At 40.9% G+C, this 18170-nt stretch overlaps 3 protein-coding genes across 11 annotated transcripts in view; 1 reads left to right on the plus strand and 2 right to left on the minus strand.

Annotated features, from left to right (window-relative positions):
* LOC126391489 (protein NLRC3-like) overlaps positions 1–1379 on the minus strand; it is a 23990-nt gene extending 22611 nt beyond the window's left edge. For all 8 annotated transcript variants that reach the window (XR_007570082.1, XR_007570083.1, XR_007570084.1 and 5 more), the window contains exons 1-2: positions 1246–1379; positions 785–937 (exon numbers count right to left, since the gene is read on the minus strand). Coding sequence is in view for 5 of the 8 variants with exons in the window: in XM_050046315.1 (XP_049902272.1) it covers positions 785–906 (122 nt within the window). In the remaining 3 variants the exon portion in view is untranslated. The remainder of the gene's footprint in view (positions 1–784; positions 938–1245) is intronic.
* LOC126392472 (collagen alpha-6(VI) chain-like) overlaps positions 1–18170 on the minus strand; it is a 310923-nt gene that overhangs the window by 137941 nt on the left and 154812 nt on the right. The window lies entirely within an intron of this gene.
* On the plus strand, positions 2926–17940 carry dek (DEK proto-oncogene). 2 transcript variants are annotated; one of them, XM_050046349.1, is made up of 12 exons: positions 2926–3057; positions 5188–5342; positions 7038–7136; positions 7250–7359; positions 7664–7758; positions 8884–9013; positions 11173–11517; positions 12579–12737; positions 13442–13532; positions 14536–14678; positions 14833–14901; positions 17303–17940. In XM_050046349.1, exons 2-12 carry the CDS (start codon positions 5219–5221, stop codon positions 17312–17314), a joined length of 1377 nt encoding a protein of 458 aa, XP_049902306.1. In that variant the 5' UTR covers positions 2926–3057; positions 5188–5218; the 3' UTR covers positions 17315–17940. The 2 variants fall into 2 exon arrangements, with proteins under 2 accessions (XP_049902306.1, XP_049902307.1); XM_050046350.1 differs by having other exon boundaries at positions 14539–14678.

The raw sequence follows: 18170 nt of genomic DNA on the forward strand, positions 1-18170 counted from the left end.
GCTGTGGCTCCCCCTGTGGACCAATGTTGTTGGTTTTGTTTTTTTTCTAATTTTTGGTATGACTAAGTCATGGTATGGTATGCTGTACATAATCACAGAAACTGTCAGTGTGTCATTCTGTCTGTCCCACGTTTTTCTACTCACTGACGTGGTCAATCTATGTGAAACTGCACATAGGCATTGAGGATTGGCATAGGTAGAAGGTGACAAAGCTACCAATGGGTATGGACTAGTAGACTTAATTGTGCACTTGACAGTAAAACAGGAAGCTGCTGACACTCAGCTTCCAATTTCTTCAGTCAGTAACTGCTGACTTCCTCTGTTCTTGTTCAGCTGTTGCTCAGAGGGGTCTTTGTCTCTTTCAGTTGTCAGTCTGGTTGAACCGTTGAACAGCACTTTGTTCTCCATGTACAAAACAAAGCATTTATACTAAATAACATTTATCTATAAAGAGGACTTTTACAGCCTAAAAGCATCAAAGACCATTCAGACATCCTCTCACACCTGGAGCACATCAAACTGTGGCAGCAGATTACAAACTTTTCAACAGTAGTGTAAATATGTGGCTCTTCTAATTACATTAATTTACACCATAAATAGAGACAATGGGCCTCATACAGGAAACAATGTACGATCAGAGGTGTTTCATATTTTGTTAGTACCCACTGATATCTGGGACATCACCAGTGTTTTCTTATTCTTGTTCTTCTTTGGAAAGAGAACATTTATCGAATGGTGAACTGAATCGTCCTCAGGTCAGTGAACCTTAAAAACAGTTTCTTACTTTGTTGCTGAGGGTCCAGGCTCATAACTGAAGTCTTCAGGCATGTCTGTGTAAAGTTCCTCAGAGGGACAGCTGGAGACTGGAGACCCTAACCTGTTCTCCCCTTCATCCAATTCACTCATCTTCTCAAGTGTGAGAGGTAAACCAGCAGCACTGGAGACACAGACACAGTATGTAAAGTTTATTTTACATTGTTCAAACCATGAGTATTTTCTAGTTATCAAGATGTTGAACTTTGACCAGATTAAATCTAACAAACAAGTCAAAGTTCAGACGGTGGCTGATCTCTGCTGCCGATGTGTCACATGAGGAGTAAAAGACTCAAAAACAGGAAAAGACTCTAGCCTGCTGATTTCATATCTGTAACAGTATAAAAGACTAAGCAATTGATTTGGAGAAAAAAAATCAGCAGATTAATCAATAATGTGATTTTAATTTGCAGATTTATTATCAACACTCACCTTGTCTCAGACACTTTTCTCCTCTGCTCAGTTGAGTGTACGTCGGATAGACTGACTTCCTACTTTCACGTCCTTCCTATTCACACTGCCTCTCTTCGTGTCAAAATGAGCTTTACTAGCCAAGTGTGTATGTTTGTGTGTGTGTGTGTGTGTGTGTGTGTGTGTTCCCATACAGTAATAAAGCTCTTTTTTTCTATGTTCTCAAAGTTACACACAGTTCAGAGAACAATTTACAGGAAGATAGAAACAGACAGACAGACAGAAAACAAGGACAACAAAGATGGTGAAATAATCATTTAACTGTAATGTTCATTCAGAGACTGAAACAACAGAGGTGGGGGACTCGACACTGATGAAAGACTCGACTTGACTTTGACTCGGTTTTCATGACTTGAGACTTGAATTTGACTTGAGACAGATGACTTGACTTTTTTATTTAATATTTGTATTTTTCTAGAGGAGAAGTTACTTTTGTTTTTAAAATATGATGATGCATATATCGCAGCGGGGGAGGTCCCACCAGCTGTTATTCATGTCCATACTACTACAGCTTTCTCCTTCTACCCACAGCTCTGTTCTTCTACCCACAGCTCTGTCCTCCTGTCCACAGCTCTGTCCTCCTGTCCACAGCTCTGTCTCCTCCACAGCTCTGTCCTCCTGTCCACAGCTCTGTCTCCTCTACAGCTCTGTCCCCCTGTCCACAGCTCTGTCTCCTCTACAGCTCTGTCCCCCTGCCCACAGCTCTGTCCCCCTGCCCACAGCTTTGTCACCTCCACAGCTCTGTCCCCCTGTCCCCCTGCCCACAGCTTTGTCACCTCCACAGCTCTGTCCCCCTGCCCACAGCTCTGTCTCCTCCACAGCTCTGTCCTCCTGCCCACAGCTCTGTCTCCTCTACAGCTGTGTCCCCCTGCCCACAGCTCTGTCCCCCTGCCCACAGCTTTGTCACCTCCACAGCTCTGTCCCCCTGCCCACAGCTCTGTCTCCTTCACAGCTCTGTCACCTCCACAGCTCTGTCCCCCTGCCCACAGCTCTGTCCTCCTGTCCACAGCTCTGTCTCCTCTACAGCTCTGTCACCTCCACAGCTCTGTCCTCCTGTCCACAGCTCTGTCCTCCTGTCCACAGCTCTGTCTCCTCCACAGCTCTGTCCTCCTGTCCACAGCTCTGTCCCCCTGCCCACAGCTTTGTCACCTCCACAGCTCTGTCCTCCTGTCCACAGCTCTGTCTCCTCTACAGCTCTGTCCTCCTGTCCACAGCTCTGTCACCTCCACAGCTCTGTCCTCCTGTCCACAGCTCTGTCTCCTCTACAGCTCTGTCACCTCCATAGCTCTGTCCTCCTGTCCACAGCTCTGTCTCCTCCACAGCTCTGACCTCCTGCCCATAGAAACAGAAATGAAAGTGGGTAATATACACAATAGATTTAAAAATATATTTATACAGAAGATGATTAACAAATGTAAAACTTAAGTATGAACATCAGAGTGTAGATGAAATGTGTTTGGGATATTTGGGCAGACAATAGGCCTATATAATGTTTATATAATGTTAATGTATAATGCACTTTGAGTTGCACTTGCTGCATGAACTGTGCTGTACAAATAAAGTTATCCCTAGTATCAACAGAGGGGGCGGTAATGCGGATTTACTGTGTTGCAGCCACCATTAACAACAAGAAGAAGAAACGTCATCAGTCATTGGTCCAATCAGTGGAGTGGCCGCCGCAGAAATCCCCGCCCCCTGCAGAAACCGCCATCATGAAATTAAAAACAAGAAACTGACAGATGAGACGCAGTCAGCCCCCTGCTGCATAACAAGGTAAACTTTCCATAGTTTCTTTGATAACATGAGCTAACTGGAGGTTCGGGATATTTGGCGGCATTCATGTTGAGGTTGCTGCTTCGCTTCGTCAGTGTGTAAACGGGTTATATCGGTATTTCTGTCTAAACTGAGTGAACGTCACTGACATTACGGCAGCTAACGTCAGTGTTAGCAAGCAGTGGCTAACGTTAGCTGCACGGACTAGCAAACGTTAACCGCCTGGTTTGATTGTTGTGGCTGGAAAATAGTTAACAACGGCTAACAAAGCAACAAACGCCGGAGTGACGCTGAAGTGAATGTGGAAGTTGTGATTGTTTAACCTCTGGGCGTAGTAACGAGCTGACTTAAAACGCAGTAGTTAGCTAACAAGTTCGCAGTGCGTAATGTAAAGTTAAAGCGCGCCAATCCGCACGGACGTTTATTGTGGGTATCAAGACAGCACCAGTGTGGACAGCATGAAAGACCAGTGAAGTAGAAACACTTAGCTGAGTGTTTCCTAAGAAACTCACAAAGGTCTGCGACTAGTATTTACTTCCAGACACAAGTTGGGATTGAGTTCAAGATGAAGTCCCGCTTATTTTAAGTGGATTCACGGGTCAACCTCATCTAGTAGTGCTAGCTAATCGTTTCTGTCCAAGCTGCCAGACACTGTTGAGAATTCAGTTGTTTTTATGGACAAACACTCCTCACTGGTTAAGCACTTGTTCACAGTGCTAAGTTTTTGAGTGGAGGAATTATTTGAAGCCTTAATTACGGTTCGGCATACATTTAACACACCAAACATAACGAATTTAAGACCAGTTTTATGCTGTTGAAAGACAGCATAAAACTAAAGGAGAACTGCGCCCATTTTCAATATTCATACATGTTATTAAGACAGTCCAAAACATTAGTAAACATGAACAACTCTCTCCCAAATCCACAAACTAGAGTGCCTAACCTCAAATGCTTGATGTCGAAGAGTATAAAGTCTGGAGCACCTCTACAGATAATGCTTTTGGAAAGATGTTAGAGGTGACACTGAGAGCACCCCGGGGAATGCTCTGAGTATATAGGTGCAGTTTCTGTTTCACTACTGAGAACACTACAATAAAATTAATAGAAACATAAAGTTCATTTGGGTATAGAAAAGAAAGACAATGTGGGTCCACAAAATCAGACTCCAGACACAAGTTGGGGTTGAGTTAAAGATAAATGCCCGCTTACTACAAGTGGATTCACGGGTCAGCCTCATCCAGTAGTGCTAGCTAATTGCATCTGTCCAGGCTGCCAGACACTGTTGAGAATTCAGTTGTTTTTATGGACGAACACTTCTACCTGATTAAGCACTTGTTCACAGTGTATAGAATTATTTGAAGCCTTAATTACGGTTCGGCATACATTTGATACGCCAGACTTCACGAAGTAAAGACCAATTTTATGCTGTTGAAAGACCTTGAAAATGCAAGTATGTTGACTTTGAGTTAAAGGAGGACTGCGCCCATTTTCAATATTTATACATGCTGTTAAGACAGTCCAAAATATTAGGAAACATTACAACTCTCTCCCAAATCCACAAACTAGAGTGCTTAAACTCAACTGTTTGATCTCGAAGAGTATAAAGTCAGGAGCACCTCCACAGACAAGGCAGCCAGGGGAATGTTGTAAGGGATGTCTCTGGTTTCTGGTTTTGAGAGAGAATAGCTCATGTTCACTAATATTAATTAAATTTTCCTAGGCCATGGAAATTACATATTGGAATTCTTAATTTGGGTGGTGTTCCCCTTTAAACCGACTTAGTCAAATGAAGGTTTGCACAGGTTGCCTAGTTTTAATTAAATTGCTGATTCCTGAATGTATACATGACGCCCTCACCCAAGCTGCATATTCAACCATTCCCACAGATTAAGATAGTCGGGTGTGGGGGGATATTTTTCAGTTATTCAGCATATAAATACAGATCCTTTAATTAAAGAGTATAAACTTTTACTCACACATTTATTTCTGTGCATTCATGGTTGTTAATAATTTCATGTCTGGATATGAGGCTCCATAAACACACGTGAGCGTCCATGTAAAACTCGCCTATCACCAGATCAGCATGGAGGTATCAGGGTGATATAAACATGTTCACCTTTCTCCTGTAAGGATTGATCGGAGAGACTGAGGCAGTGCAGATATGAGCGACCCAGCCGAGGAAGCGATGGACAGCTCTGCAGTGTCAGAGGAAGAAGTGGAGGACCAGCAGGAGACATCACAGGAAGACCAGTCGAGTCCAAACAAAAGCAGCTCCAAAATATCTGGTAAAGCGGTTTCCTCCTTTATGTTCAGTCTTCCAGTCACCAATTAAATTCTTATCTGACCCTGATGAAATCCGTCTGTGATTGTGAGACCTGTAATGCCACTTTGACTGAATTAGACTTGGTATTAATATATCTGCTCAACAGAGCGGTTGACGTCAGTTCATTAAAAGAGTACTTCACCCACAAAATGACCATTTGTAAATCACGTAGTAATGCTGTGTTAGCTTGAATTTGTGACGAAAACGTTGTTTATCTTGCAGGCCTCCACGGAAAATGTCAAATATATTAATTTGTTGATTGGGGAGCACATTTAACAACAGCAAAACTACATCAAAACATGTGTTTACAATCTCTCACACAGCTCATGCAGTATAATCCAGTGCTCAGTGCTTCCACAAGTAGGTCTGCCCCAGACTAGGAATTTTCCCAGTCGACCAATAGTCATCATTTAGGGCCATTAGTCGACTAGTCGCCCGCATGTTTACAATATTTATTTGATTATTAAAATATATATGTTGGGTGGGCCAACACAATGGTTTGAGTTCAATGTCTGTGAAAGAATAATATAAGACCTATATTTTATCTACAAGTGCACGTCACACACTGAGCGAGCCGCCTGTTAATGACGCTGTGGGCTAATGGGAATGTAGCTACTTCCATGTTTCAGATGATACGTCATGTTTGTAATCGACCAATGAAGATGAGTTTACATATCACCTTGGGTTCGTCCTTCACCTTCTCAAAATGATCCCACACTTTGGATTTCCTGCCTGACATGTTATTAACTAGCCTGTGGAATAACCGCAGGTACCAGCCCTGGAAATTAGGGGCCGTACACATGCCGCATCTTTAACCGCCTGGAAAACGGGAGGTCGGGTGCTGGGCGCTACTCTTGTGCTCTGGGACACAGTCACACATACACACAGTGACAAGGCTAACTGTTAGCATTGCAAAGCTAGAGTCGAGTTGTTTAGTTGTCAGTGTGAGATTAACAGCTCGGTGTTGGATGTTAACTGCTGCTGCGGGGCTTCTGCCCAAGAGGCAAAATGTGATAAGTAATGATGATATCAAGTTGTGTTAGCTTGTGCTAAGTGGGCAGACAGAGCAGGAGGACAGTGGCTCACAGGGACGGTCCCTCAGCGCTACATCAAACGGCATTACCAGCTGATCGACAGTAATCAGCTGTTGCTGCCCCCCAAACCCCTCAAACATCACAAATAAATTCTAATTTTGTTGAAAAAACTGAATGCTAATGGTAATACGCTCAGCATTTGAGACAGCATCACAACATGCATTGAAATGTTTGTTTGTTTTTTAAATTCAGTGAAATCAGAATAGCCAGCAAAATTCTGGAGGGACTGACTGAGTCTTGGATTTTACTGCATGAGTTGTGTGACAGTATGTAAAGGGATGTTTTGATATAGTTTTCAGTTGTTAAATGTGGTCCCCAATCAATTAATACATCAATATGTTTTCCGTGGAGGCATGCAAGAAAAACAAAGTTTTCTTCACGAATTCAAGGTGACACGGCACGATTGATGGATTTACTGGTGGTTTCGTGGGTGAAGTATTCCTTTTAAAGGTGGTCGCTGCAACATTTACTCTGTTGATATATTCAGGAACAGGATTTTTACTCTTAAATGAAGAAGTAACGCTGATTTATTTTTCACTGTCATTCTCACTCTGACCTTGCAGCTGTAGGTGAAATCATTGAGGGCAAGCGAGCAAAGAAGACAGTCGAGAGGCTCGATTTTCAGGCACCGAAGCAAATGGAGAAGCTCAAGATTGGAGATGGTAAATATTTTATCTATGACAGACACAACTTTGGTTTTTATTTTTGAGCATTTGTCTTTTAACAAGCTTTCCAAGCACATGTGTATGAAAACTGTCGACTTGTTTAATTTCAGGTAGCGGAGATAAATTAGGTGACATTCCTCGCACCGGCTACCAAATCAGCAAGATGAAACCAGCTGACCTGAAACCTCTGCACGCCATCCTGTTCGACAGACCAGGAAAGGTAGAAACATCTGGATGATTTGTAATGAGCCAACATAGAGACAGAGACATGGGTTCAGTCGGGGTGAAGTTTAATAATTGTGTTTTGTGAATAGTTAGAGATTGATGTAGGCTGCATCAGGGAGGAGAGGGACAGGTTTTTTAAAGCTTGATATATTTCTTTTCTGTCTTTCTTTATTTCCTTTTTATAAGTCACCAACTTTGAATTAAAACCTGCTGTAAACAAAACTACACAGAAAGTTACATTTTCAGTGAAGCAGAGCACAATAACTGTTATGACATCACTTTGTGTGTTCTTTTATCAGATGGCCACAATAAAGAAGAACTTGCGTCTGTTTAACGGCTTTCCTTTTGACGCGGACAGCGAACAGTACACCAAAAAACGAGACAAACTCCTCAAGTAAGTTTCTGAGACACTTTTCCTCTTTAGTTATCACAAGGGATGTCCTGATCACATTTTGACAATTTGTTTTTGCATCCAATCCGATACCGAGTCCGATCTGATACTTTGCAAATCGTTAAGAAAGAAAACAAAAAAACAGAATGCATCCAAGTTATCCCATAAGGTCTGTTTATCTTGGCTGTGATCTTTTTGGCTTTACTGTGGTCTGGGGAAATATCTCTTTCCTATTCAAAGCCTCCGCCAATGTCGGTTTGTTCTGTGGCTTTTTACTTGCTGCCTCGAACTCGGCATGCTGTGATGGATGTTTCCTTTCCAGATGGTGTTGCAAATTGGTTGTGTTGAAAATGAGCTCTGTCTTTTCCCCCTCGCGAAACGCTAGACTTGCACATTTTACAAGTGGCTGTTGTACTGCTTCGCCTTTCAGTGTATAAAAGTTCCATATTGCTGATATTTTGCTAATAAATTTTAAAAATCATCAGGGAACAACTTGGTTTCAGGGAATATTTTTTGCCTCCATGCTGGTGATATCCGTGGTCAGAGATAATATGTTTTCAAGTTCTCGTGAGCGCAATATCTCAAGAACACCTTGAGGGAATTCCTTCAATTTTGGAAAAATGTCCACTTGTACTCACTGATAAACTAATTCAATTTTGGTGGTCAAAGGTCAAGGTCTCTGTGACATAATGTCCTGCTTAAAACACGTCTCTGGCCATTACTCAACGTCATATCTCAGGAAGAGAAGGGGAGACATTTGGTCAGATACTGAATTGGTGACTCTAATCTTGGGTGTCCATCTTGACACTGTGCTGACTGTATAGATCTCCTGTGCTGCTGGGGGGAAATGTGTGTGAAGCATCAAAAGATGCACTGTGCACTGTGCTGCTGTAGTAGCTAAGAAAAAAGAAGTATCTGATTAGTACTCTGTATCGGCCAACACTCAATATTCAATGACTCGGATTGGGACAAAAAACATTGATTGACAGAACAAAAAGAAAACTTGATGGAAACATTCCTACAGATATTAAGTTGTATCTGACTGTGAAGGAACAACTGTTTTCAGAGGAAGAAAGACCTCCATGGTGAAGTGCTGTCACGCTGTCTTTTCTTTGTTTTCAAATGCAGGAGTTCAAATTTTACCAACAGCAAACTGAAAGTCGTCTGTGGAGTTTTGGATCTGGAGAAGAAAGGGACCCACACAGATCTGGTCGACAGAATCCTGACTTTCCTCATCTCGCCGAAAAACAGCGGGAAGGTGAGCAGTGAGCTCAGTGGCTTTAATTTCCGTCCCTCTAGATTTAATGAATCACAGTTTAAATACGGGCAGTTTTTACTTTATGATTCTGTCTGTCTGCCCCTATGAAGGCTCGAGAGCAGAGGGGATGAATTGGTCCAAATATCTGGGCCTGTATTTATCAAACTGTTAGAAGTGAAATGTTGGGCTTGAGTGAAAGATAAAACTCCATCAGTTTCCTCTGACTCGTCATAAAAGCTATTCATCATTCTTTTATGACTTTAAAATGCTCTTGAATTTAAGAGAGCTGCAGAAGTCTCTGTCGGTTTAGAGTAGATGATAGATCACAGCAGTAGAGAAACAGAAGTGAGAACACAACCTCTGAGACATGTTCTACGGAGATGTACAAAATATCATAAATGATTATAATGAGGCCATTTGTATAATTCAAAGTAGGTTAGTTTTAACCTGCATTTCTTCTGCATTCATTCGGGAGCTTAAAATGTTGGCTTTGAGTTTGTTTGCTCTTCTCCATGCATCCTGTCTACATGCAGTGGTACTTAATTACCCTTATTATACATTTCCTCTATCATCTTGTTCACGATAATGCAGGTACATTTTTTTAATATCATATGAAAAATTTATATTGTGATACTCGCGATATTTCAGCTTGTTGACACGTCAAACTGTTACCCACGGCAACAACAAGCATGCTGAAAGTGAAATTATTAGCGACTCTGCGGCGGTTCCAAAAAGAGGAGCAGCTCCAGTAGTGTGGAATAAACTGTGGCGTCCTGAATGTTTTATGAGCAGCCCCGGACTTCTCAGACTCTTTTAGTGACTTACTGCTCAGAGGGAACTCATTCAGCGGCGCCTCTGGCAGCAGCACAATGTAAACCTACATGATGCTCACAGCTCGACAAAACACTCCATATCTGTGAACGTGTGATAGTTGTGGTATCATAACAGGCTGTTAGATTATAGCACTTATTTTGTTGCGATACTATTTTCTTAAATCAATAAAATATATATATATTTTTTTTTTTTTACTAATTTGTCATATCGTCAAGAATATCAGTATTTAAAAAATACCCTGAAATATTGTGATATTATTTTAGGGCCATATCGTCCACCCCAAGTGGCCAGTATATCAAATTTCGCACCAGAGCAGCCTAAATACACAAAGTCCAAAATCACGATGAATGGTGACAAGTCATGTCATGCCGTTTTTCGACAGGAAAAGTTAAAGGATTACTCGCGATCTTATGCACAGCCGTCAATGGATACGTAGCTGGTTTATAAAAGGTGAGAGTCTCACTCCTACCACTATTTTTGGCAGAGATACACCGTCTAGAAAGTGGGATCACAATTTTCACGTTTCATATGGCTTTATTTGGTGATATTTTATGGTGTTTCTGTGTCATAAACAACATCAGCTATCATAATCACACCTGATTTCAATAAGGTACAATGTTTGAAGCTGGCTGAGTGTTGTTTGATCACTGACAGTACTGTTTTGAAGCTGAGTGACCGACTTGTCATTTGGAGCTCCGCATGGATCTTTTCATGGAAAAAACACTGTAGAATGGTCATACTTTGAGCAGTCTTCTTCAAATTTGAAACAAGTGTTCATTGATAGTGTGCCTACAGCCCCACAGTGTCATTTACCTGCTCAGATGAAGCCACAGACAGTTATTCATCCTGAAACACATTTTTTATTTTATTTTAGGCAAAACCTTCAACTTTTTACTGACTTCAGAGGCCCATTACTCTGTCTCTGTATCACCTAGAGTGTTTCTGACACTCTCACAAGAAACTTCAAAGAGTTTGCTTTCTGGCAAGACCTCATGCATGCATGTAGTCAGAGCGGTTCAGAGGCTACAGTCATTTTAATTTGGGTATGTCATTTTAGGTGTTTTCGCTACAAAATGGGGGTGGAGTACAAGAGGTTAACTTTGTTGTAACTGTAGTTCATCTAATAATTTTGTATTTTAGTGTCTACAGTACTTTGGAGGAGATTTGAAATATTGAAATATATATCATGTATCACAATATAGCATAAAAATATCAGGATCAAATCAATCACAATTACTGGGGAGATTTAGAGAAAAATGTGAGACTGTAAAGTTTCTCCTTCAGGAAGTAGCTGCTCATTATTTCCACTGTTTGTCCTCTGGCAGCGTCTGCCTGTCAAGAAAAAGAGAAAATCAAAGAAGAAACTGTCGGGCGACGACTCGAAGGCCAGCACCAAGAAGAAGAGCAAACCCAAACCCAGGAGCTCGTCGTCTAGTCCAAAGAAGTCCAAAACAGGAAGCAAGTCTAAAGCCATCGTCATGGACTCCAGCAGCGACGAGGATGATGATGAGGAAGATGAGAAGGCAGGGGCTTCAGCTGAGGCTGAGGGATCAGATACAGAGGACAAGCCATCAGAGAAAGAGGAGGATCAGTCTGACAAGTCAGAGGAGTCTGCAGATGAAGAAGAAGAGGAGGAGGGCGACAAAGATGATGATGAAGAAGATGATGAGGTGAGGTTGTCAAAACTGGAAACTAGTTTTTCAGATAAATCTCCAAATAAACCAACTGGAGATAAATGAATTATTGATCAAATATATAAAAGGACAAAATCTAAAAAAAAACATGTTTTCCCTCTGACCTCAGGCGAGATAGTTTTATCTATCTTATCAATACTACGGTCTTTAATGATTAGTTATCTCTGTAAATAGGTCTTATAGGTCTTTTGGACCTACCCTGGGAAATTTAAATGGCCCCAGGGGCCTTTTAAATATCTGGTTTCAGTACCCGCCCCCAGCGCTAAAGAATGGTGAATTCTCACTAATGTTTTTACAAGTCAAGTGAAAACACAAGCCAGCTTTTTTCTCGCATGGTTTCCCCAACAGCCAGATAGTGCACAGATTTACATACTGGGAACACAAGTGCCCAAATACCGTATGTATACTCCTGGACTTTATTGAAAGTACAGTAGTACCATTGCCAATAGTGGGATAGTTAGTGGGCTAATACTGTACATTAGTAGTTGAGGTAGCACGTTGAAAGGCAGACAGTTAAAGTCATTGCCATTATAGAAGCTCAGTTTTAGTAAGTTTTCCAACTTTTGCCAAGAGGGAACTTTAGATATTGGTCCCTAGATTATGTTCACCCAGTTTCATGCAGATCGCTCAAACTTCAGATCAGATTTGAAGTGTTTTTCAAAAAATTCAAAATGGCGGAAAATCTATATAAGCGGAAGTTATGGGTTCTTGAGGCAAATGTGTTCCTCATGAGGAGAGGCATCTCTGTGCAAAGTTTCATGTCTCTACGACATACGGGGCATGAGATATGCCCATTCAAAGTTTGCAATTTCATTCGGTTGCTATAGCGCCCCCCTTTGGCCAATTGATGTAATATTGCTTCATTCACATCCTCCCATGACCCTCTACCACTGTGCCAAATTTCATATGGATTGACCAGAGTTTCCATCATTATATAGTAAGAGTCTTAAGAAGGACACTAATCAGTGAGCTGGCTGTCTCACTCATTTTCATTCAGTCGTCGTTTCAGTTTTTAATCCACAAACATTTTCTGTCAGTCTCCCAAATCAAAGTCAGGCAGAGGGAAGTCCAAGAAATCGGCACCAGCGAAAAGACAGAGGACGCCAGCGAAGAAGACCGGTCCTCCTAAAAAGAGAGCGAAGAAGGAACTTTCAGCTGAGTCCGAATCAGACGCCGACAGTGAAGCTGATGAGAAGGTAAAACTCAAGTTTAATGCAGTTTGAAAAAATATATATATAATAATTTTATTTTAAATCTGACTATGGCATAAATTTAATGGAAGATTATTTAGATTTTATTCATGTATTTATTTACAGATATTCTTGGTTCTTCTTTGTTTAATATCCAGTGCCACTTTATCCTTACTTACACCCTGTGCTCTCCTCTGTGAATTTGATTTTACTTTACCATCTCAAAAATATCAGACATTTCTGTTCTGTTTTACATGAATACACATAAATACAAAATTACAAAACAACATTTAACCAAACGACAAAATTATACTACAAATACCGTGTAATACATAAGACATGAAAAGGAAAAAGCTGATGCATTACAGCAAATGAATCTTCTCTGTTACATTCAGTGTTTGACCCGGGTACACTGAGGCTACTCAGAAACAGTATTCTAATTTAATGAGTTGACAGACTGAGCAATGAATGAGTTCCTCAGCCTATATAATCGAGTATGAATCTTTAGTGTGATGACAAAAGCTGATATTCTTCAAATAAAGTGTGAAAGGAGTCAGACATAATATTACCTGCCTTTATCTTGTTGTTACAAATGGGTTTTCTTCTTCTTCTTCTTCTTCTTTTCTTCTTCTTACCTTTTCTTTAAACCTTGTTGAGGTTCAGCTCTCTGATATTTTGTGATGTTGAGCTGATGTTTGTCTGTTTCACAGCCCAAAAAGAAGAAGTCTGCTCCGGCCAAACCAGCCGCCAAAACCAAGAAGGCTGACAGTAGCAGCAACAGCAAAAACAACACAAACACAGGTGAGGTCACTTTAATCAGGGCTGCTCAGGTGATTCTGGATATTATTTTGAGATTTTTATTGTCAGCAAATTGATAACTGTTGATCTTTATGATACTATAGTTCAGGGCTGCCCCCTAATAGTCAACAAGAAACTCTATTAGGAGCTGCACCTTGTCAAAATAAATCCAAACCTATATGACTGGACGATGTGTGACTTTACTTTGAAAGGACAGACACAGGAAGTGTCCACGCTCAGCAGTCAGACAGGAGTCAGGTTAATCTCCAGGGCTGGTACCTGCAGTTATTCCACAGGCTAGTTAATAACATGTCGGGCAGGAAATCCAAAGTGTGGGATCATTTTGAGAAGGTGAAGGACGAACCCAAGGTGATATGTAAACTCATCTTCATTGGTCGACTACAAACATGACGTATCATCTGAAACATGGAAGTAGCTACATGCCCATTAGCCCACAGCGTCATTAACAGGCGGCTCGCTCAGTGTGTGACGTGCACTTGGAGATAAAATATAGGCCTATATTAATGAAGGTTCATTAGTATTATTTGCTCACACTTTGTCCAGTCCAGAGGTGCAGCTTTGCCCACTGAGCTTCTCTGAGAGCTGAGATATTACAGCACTAGAGGTGAGAGATGAGTGAGCATGAGGCTGCGTCAGTGATTTATGATAAAACTCAAATCATGTTCCAACTGATAACTTTATTTTATTGAATTAGTCCTTAATAAATGGAGCATGTAGGTTGTATTGTATTGTGTTGAAGTTGTTCCTCTTTTAATGTCCTTCCAGCACTGAGTAAAGCCTTTGATCCTTCCATATAGAGGCCTGAAGTTGTCTCTAATGTCTGAGAGGTAGTTGACCACAACATTGGCTTTTGTGTGTGTTGAACCTTTGACTGGTAGATGTGATGTTTTTTCTTTTTGACATGGACGATTTCCAAAGTCTGAGGAGCCGTTTTTACAGCAGCATCCCCTCATTTTACTTCGTCCCTCCCTGTCTTTACCTGCAGCAGAGGACAGTTCGGACGACGACGAGCCGCTCATCAAGATGATCAAGAAAGGGCCGACTGATGAGCAGCTGAAGGAGACGGTGCAGAGTCTGCTGAAGGAGGCCAACCTGGAGGAGATGACCATGAAACAGATCTGCCAGAGGGTAAAGAGCCTCCTCCCGTTCACACATGCAGGACTTAGACAGCAGATACTCAAACTGACTGTAGACATTCATGCCTGGAATTTTTAATTATGTATCATATATATGTTTTTATTGAGAATAAATTAATCACTTATTTTGTCTCTGTGTGTTTCAGGTGTTTGACACCTACCCAGATCATGACCTGACCAGCAAGAAGGACTACATCAAACAGACAGTCAAATCTGTGAGTATCTCAACACACACACTCAACAGAAAAATCATATCTCAGTATTTACAGGCTGAATGGCGATACACGATATATCTCTCTATCAAGTCAAAGCCACGTTTGAGATGTCACAGGCACTTTTATGAAAACAGACTGAGATCAAAATAAAATGCAAAGACAGGGATTTTTTCCCTGTTTGAAAATAAACAGCTGCACAACATGTAAATGAAACATTACATAAAATAATAAACAGCAGGGCTGTACGTTAACGTTTTGCACACAGCACTGGAGCTACAGAGGTTCAAAGGTTTGCAGCTCAGGACACTGAACTATAACAAGCTACAGAGGTTCAAAGGTTTGCAGCTCAGGACACTGAACTATAACATAAATAGGTTTGAAACAATCAAAAATCTTTGTGGGTTAGTGAGTTAAAAAGTCGTTTTCCATCTGTTGGCCTTTCAAATGAATCTAGTGCTGGAAAATGATTTACATATTTTTATTTATCTAGGCCATTAATTTTACGTATGCACAGAGCATCAACAGAGAGGCCGATACTTTGTCCTCGTCATATACGTCTTGTATATGAAACGTCTGTGTTGTCGCTGCATTTTGTTTTTCAAACCCATCTGTCGCCTGCATCCAGGCTCTGTCTCAGTGTCACACATTAGACTATAGCTACCAAGAAGAATGGCGATGGGTGCAGGCGGCGTTCAGCATTAGGGCTGCAACTAAGGATTATTTTCATTGTTGACGAATCTGTTGATTATTTCTTCGATTAGTCAACTAATCATTTTATCGAATAATGTGTTAAAATGTTGATGTCTGTCTCTCCCAAACCCCAAAATGATGTCATCTAATGTCTTGTTTCGTACTCACGCCAAAGGGTTGTAGTTCACCGTCATGGGAGAGTGTGTAAAACTGCCAATATTTGAATGTAAGAAGCTGCATTAAGAGTATTTTGGGGTACTTTTAGGCCCTGTTTAGACGACAATGGTTTCTCTAAAAACGGAAAAGTCTGCCCTTTTGCGTTTTAGAAAACTTCCCAATTATATGACAACATTATTGAAACGATCTCTGTTCACACGGAACCGCAAAATTGAGTAAGGTAAAGCTGCAGTACCGGAGGCTGCAGTTTCAGGACCAGTTATAGGACCGTTTAATTTTCCGAGCGGAGGCTGCAACCTGAAGTTTTTTTTTTTTTTTTTTGCTATACCCAAATACTACTTTCTTATTAAATAGTTATAATCAGTGTTGGGCAGTAACGTGTAATTTGATTGATGAAGCCCAGGTAACTATACATTACCATTGCTGGTCCTCTCCGCTCCTCTCACCCACACTTGAGCACCCGTCCAGGGAGGGCCGTGGAGGCCAGGCTGGGTGGGCTGACACTGTGTATCCCAGAACGGGTGCTCAAGTGTGGGTGAGAGGAGCGGAGAGGACCGCGATGAGGTGGAGTTGCCACAGTAGATCTACACTTTACAGGAGAAGCGTTGATAAATTCAACAGGCTGAGCAGCACAAACAGAGCTCGCCATTGTTGTTGTGATGGTCAACTTTCTGGCGCATGCCTAGTGACTGGAAGCGTAATGTGCATGTGCGAAAAGTCTCCGTTTTCAGAGGGACTGCATATCACAAGTTTACGTGACAACGGAGACGCTGCCGTTTCCAAAAAATTGCACTCTGGAACCCGTTTTCAAAACGTTGCGTTTTCAGGCACCCAAAACGCTGCTGTCATGTAAACGAGCTGCGAGGAGAGTATGACAGAGGAGAGATGAACACTGGCATGTGTTATCTAACATAACTTGACCCTATATCGATATAAACAGTGTTGTCTAAATCTATATCTTGCTTGAAAGCGTGTCGATATATCGTAGTCATTATATCGCCAAGCCCTGTGTCCTGCATGATGAGTCAACGTGATAACATGACACCAAGAGTTGGACGGGTTAGTCAATGGACAGAAAGTTAATCTGAAACAATTCTGATCATTATTTTGTCAAATTTAAGCAAAAATATCGTAAATTCACTGATTTGACTTCATCAAATGTGAATAGTTTTGTTTCGTTGTCTTCTTTGATAGTGAACTGAATATATTTGTTTGTTTTCCAACTGACAGTCGAAAACATTTGACGATATGCCTTCAGGCTTTGGGAACTTGTGATGTGCATTATCATAGACCGAGCTGTTCATTGAACCGTAAATCTATATATAATAAAAAAAGATCATAAGTTATTGAACTTTAAATATAAAAAATATCCTCAATTGAATGAAACGTATCAATATGTAAAAGTTTTGTTTTTGTAGAGAAGATTTTCCTCGTGTGTCTCCTCCTGAGGTCGCCTTGTAAAAATGAGGCTCATGTTCGTGTGCACTCGTAGAAAACTTTTTTATTTATTGTTTTCTTTATTGTTTCCTCACAGCTCATCACATGAAGATCTGAAGTTGTAATTGCTGCAAAACGTCACGTGGGGGAAACTTCAGACTGAAAAGCTTCCTGTTTTTTTCATTAGTTTCATATCTGTTTGTTTTCATACACGACAGTTTTATACATGATTAATTTTTTTATTAATGTGTGACTGTGTATAGACTTTCAGATTAACTCAACAGCATCATCATCAACAGCAGGTTTAATGTTTCCTGGCAAAGTAAGGGTCTATGAGAAAATGAATTTTCAACCACAACATCCGTTTATTTTTTACACTTTGAGTCACGAAAAGCTGAATGTTGTTTTGCTGTGCGTGAAGTTTGTAAGTGGACGTTTTGTCGTCATGTTTAGGCAGCAAAAGAAAACGTCTTTTAAGAATTGTTTTAAATAATGCCAAATCTTTACCTTGACTTCCAGGACGTCACGTTTTTATTTCTGGATTAAGATTTGTAAATATGTTTCTAATCAGGTGAAGCTATTTTTGATTAACACACTTTAACTCATTATTTTGTCAACTCTGAATTTTCAGGATTTTTGTTTTGTTTGTCTCTTTTGGTTGTGTCGCTCCGTCAGACATGGATTGTGTTAAATAATTTACTTACTGACGATTAAAATTGTACCTTTTTGAACAAAGTTGTCTCAGTGTGGTTTGAAGTTTGTGATGACGACGTGCAACACAAGGTCATTTTGCTGAACACTGAGCCTGTGACCTGCAGCTGTCTACATCTGCATTCTGCCTGTAAGAAACACTCACAAATGGCTTTCGTGAAACGGGAGGAAATCTCTAAATTTTCTCTGGAAATACGCCAAGCCAGCCAGATCACCAGTTCTTGGGCATCGAAGGGTGTTTTTACACTTGGTGC

The sequence above is a fragment of the Epinephelus moara genome, chromosome 6, assembly GCF_006386435.1.
Source record: "Epinephelus moara isolate mb chromosome 6, YSFRI_EMoa_1.0, whole genome shotgun sequence".
In the NCBI taxonomy this organism is placed as follows: domain Eukaryota; kingdom Metazoa; phylum Chordata; class Actinopteri; order Perciformes; family Serranidae; genus Epinephelus; species Epinephelus moara.

What these genes read in the sequence shown, in the direction of transcription:
- dek (XM_050046349.1), top strand. Translation starts at nt 5,219, where the DNA reads ATGAGCGACCCAGCCGAGGAAGCGATGGACAGCTCTGCAGTGTCAGAG. An exon ending in AAACGAGACAAACTCCTCAA is followed by an intron (nt 7,759 to 8,883) that starts GTAAGTTTCTGA and finishes TTTCAAATGCAG; the next exon opens with GAGTTCAAATTTTACCAACA. An exon ending in CAAAAACAACACAAACACAG is followed by an intron (nt 13,533 to 14,535) that starts GTGAGGTCACTT and finishes CTTTACCTGCAG; the next exon opens with CAGAGGACAGTTCGGACGAC.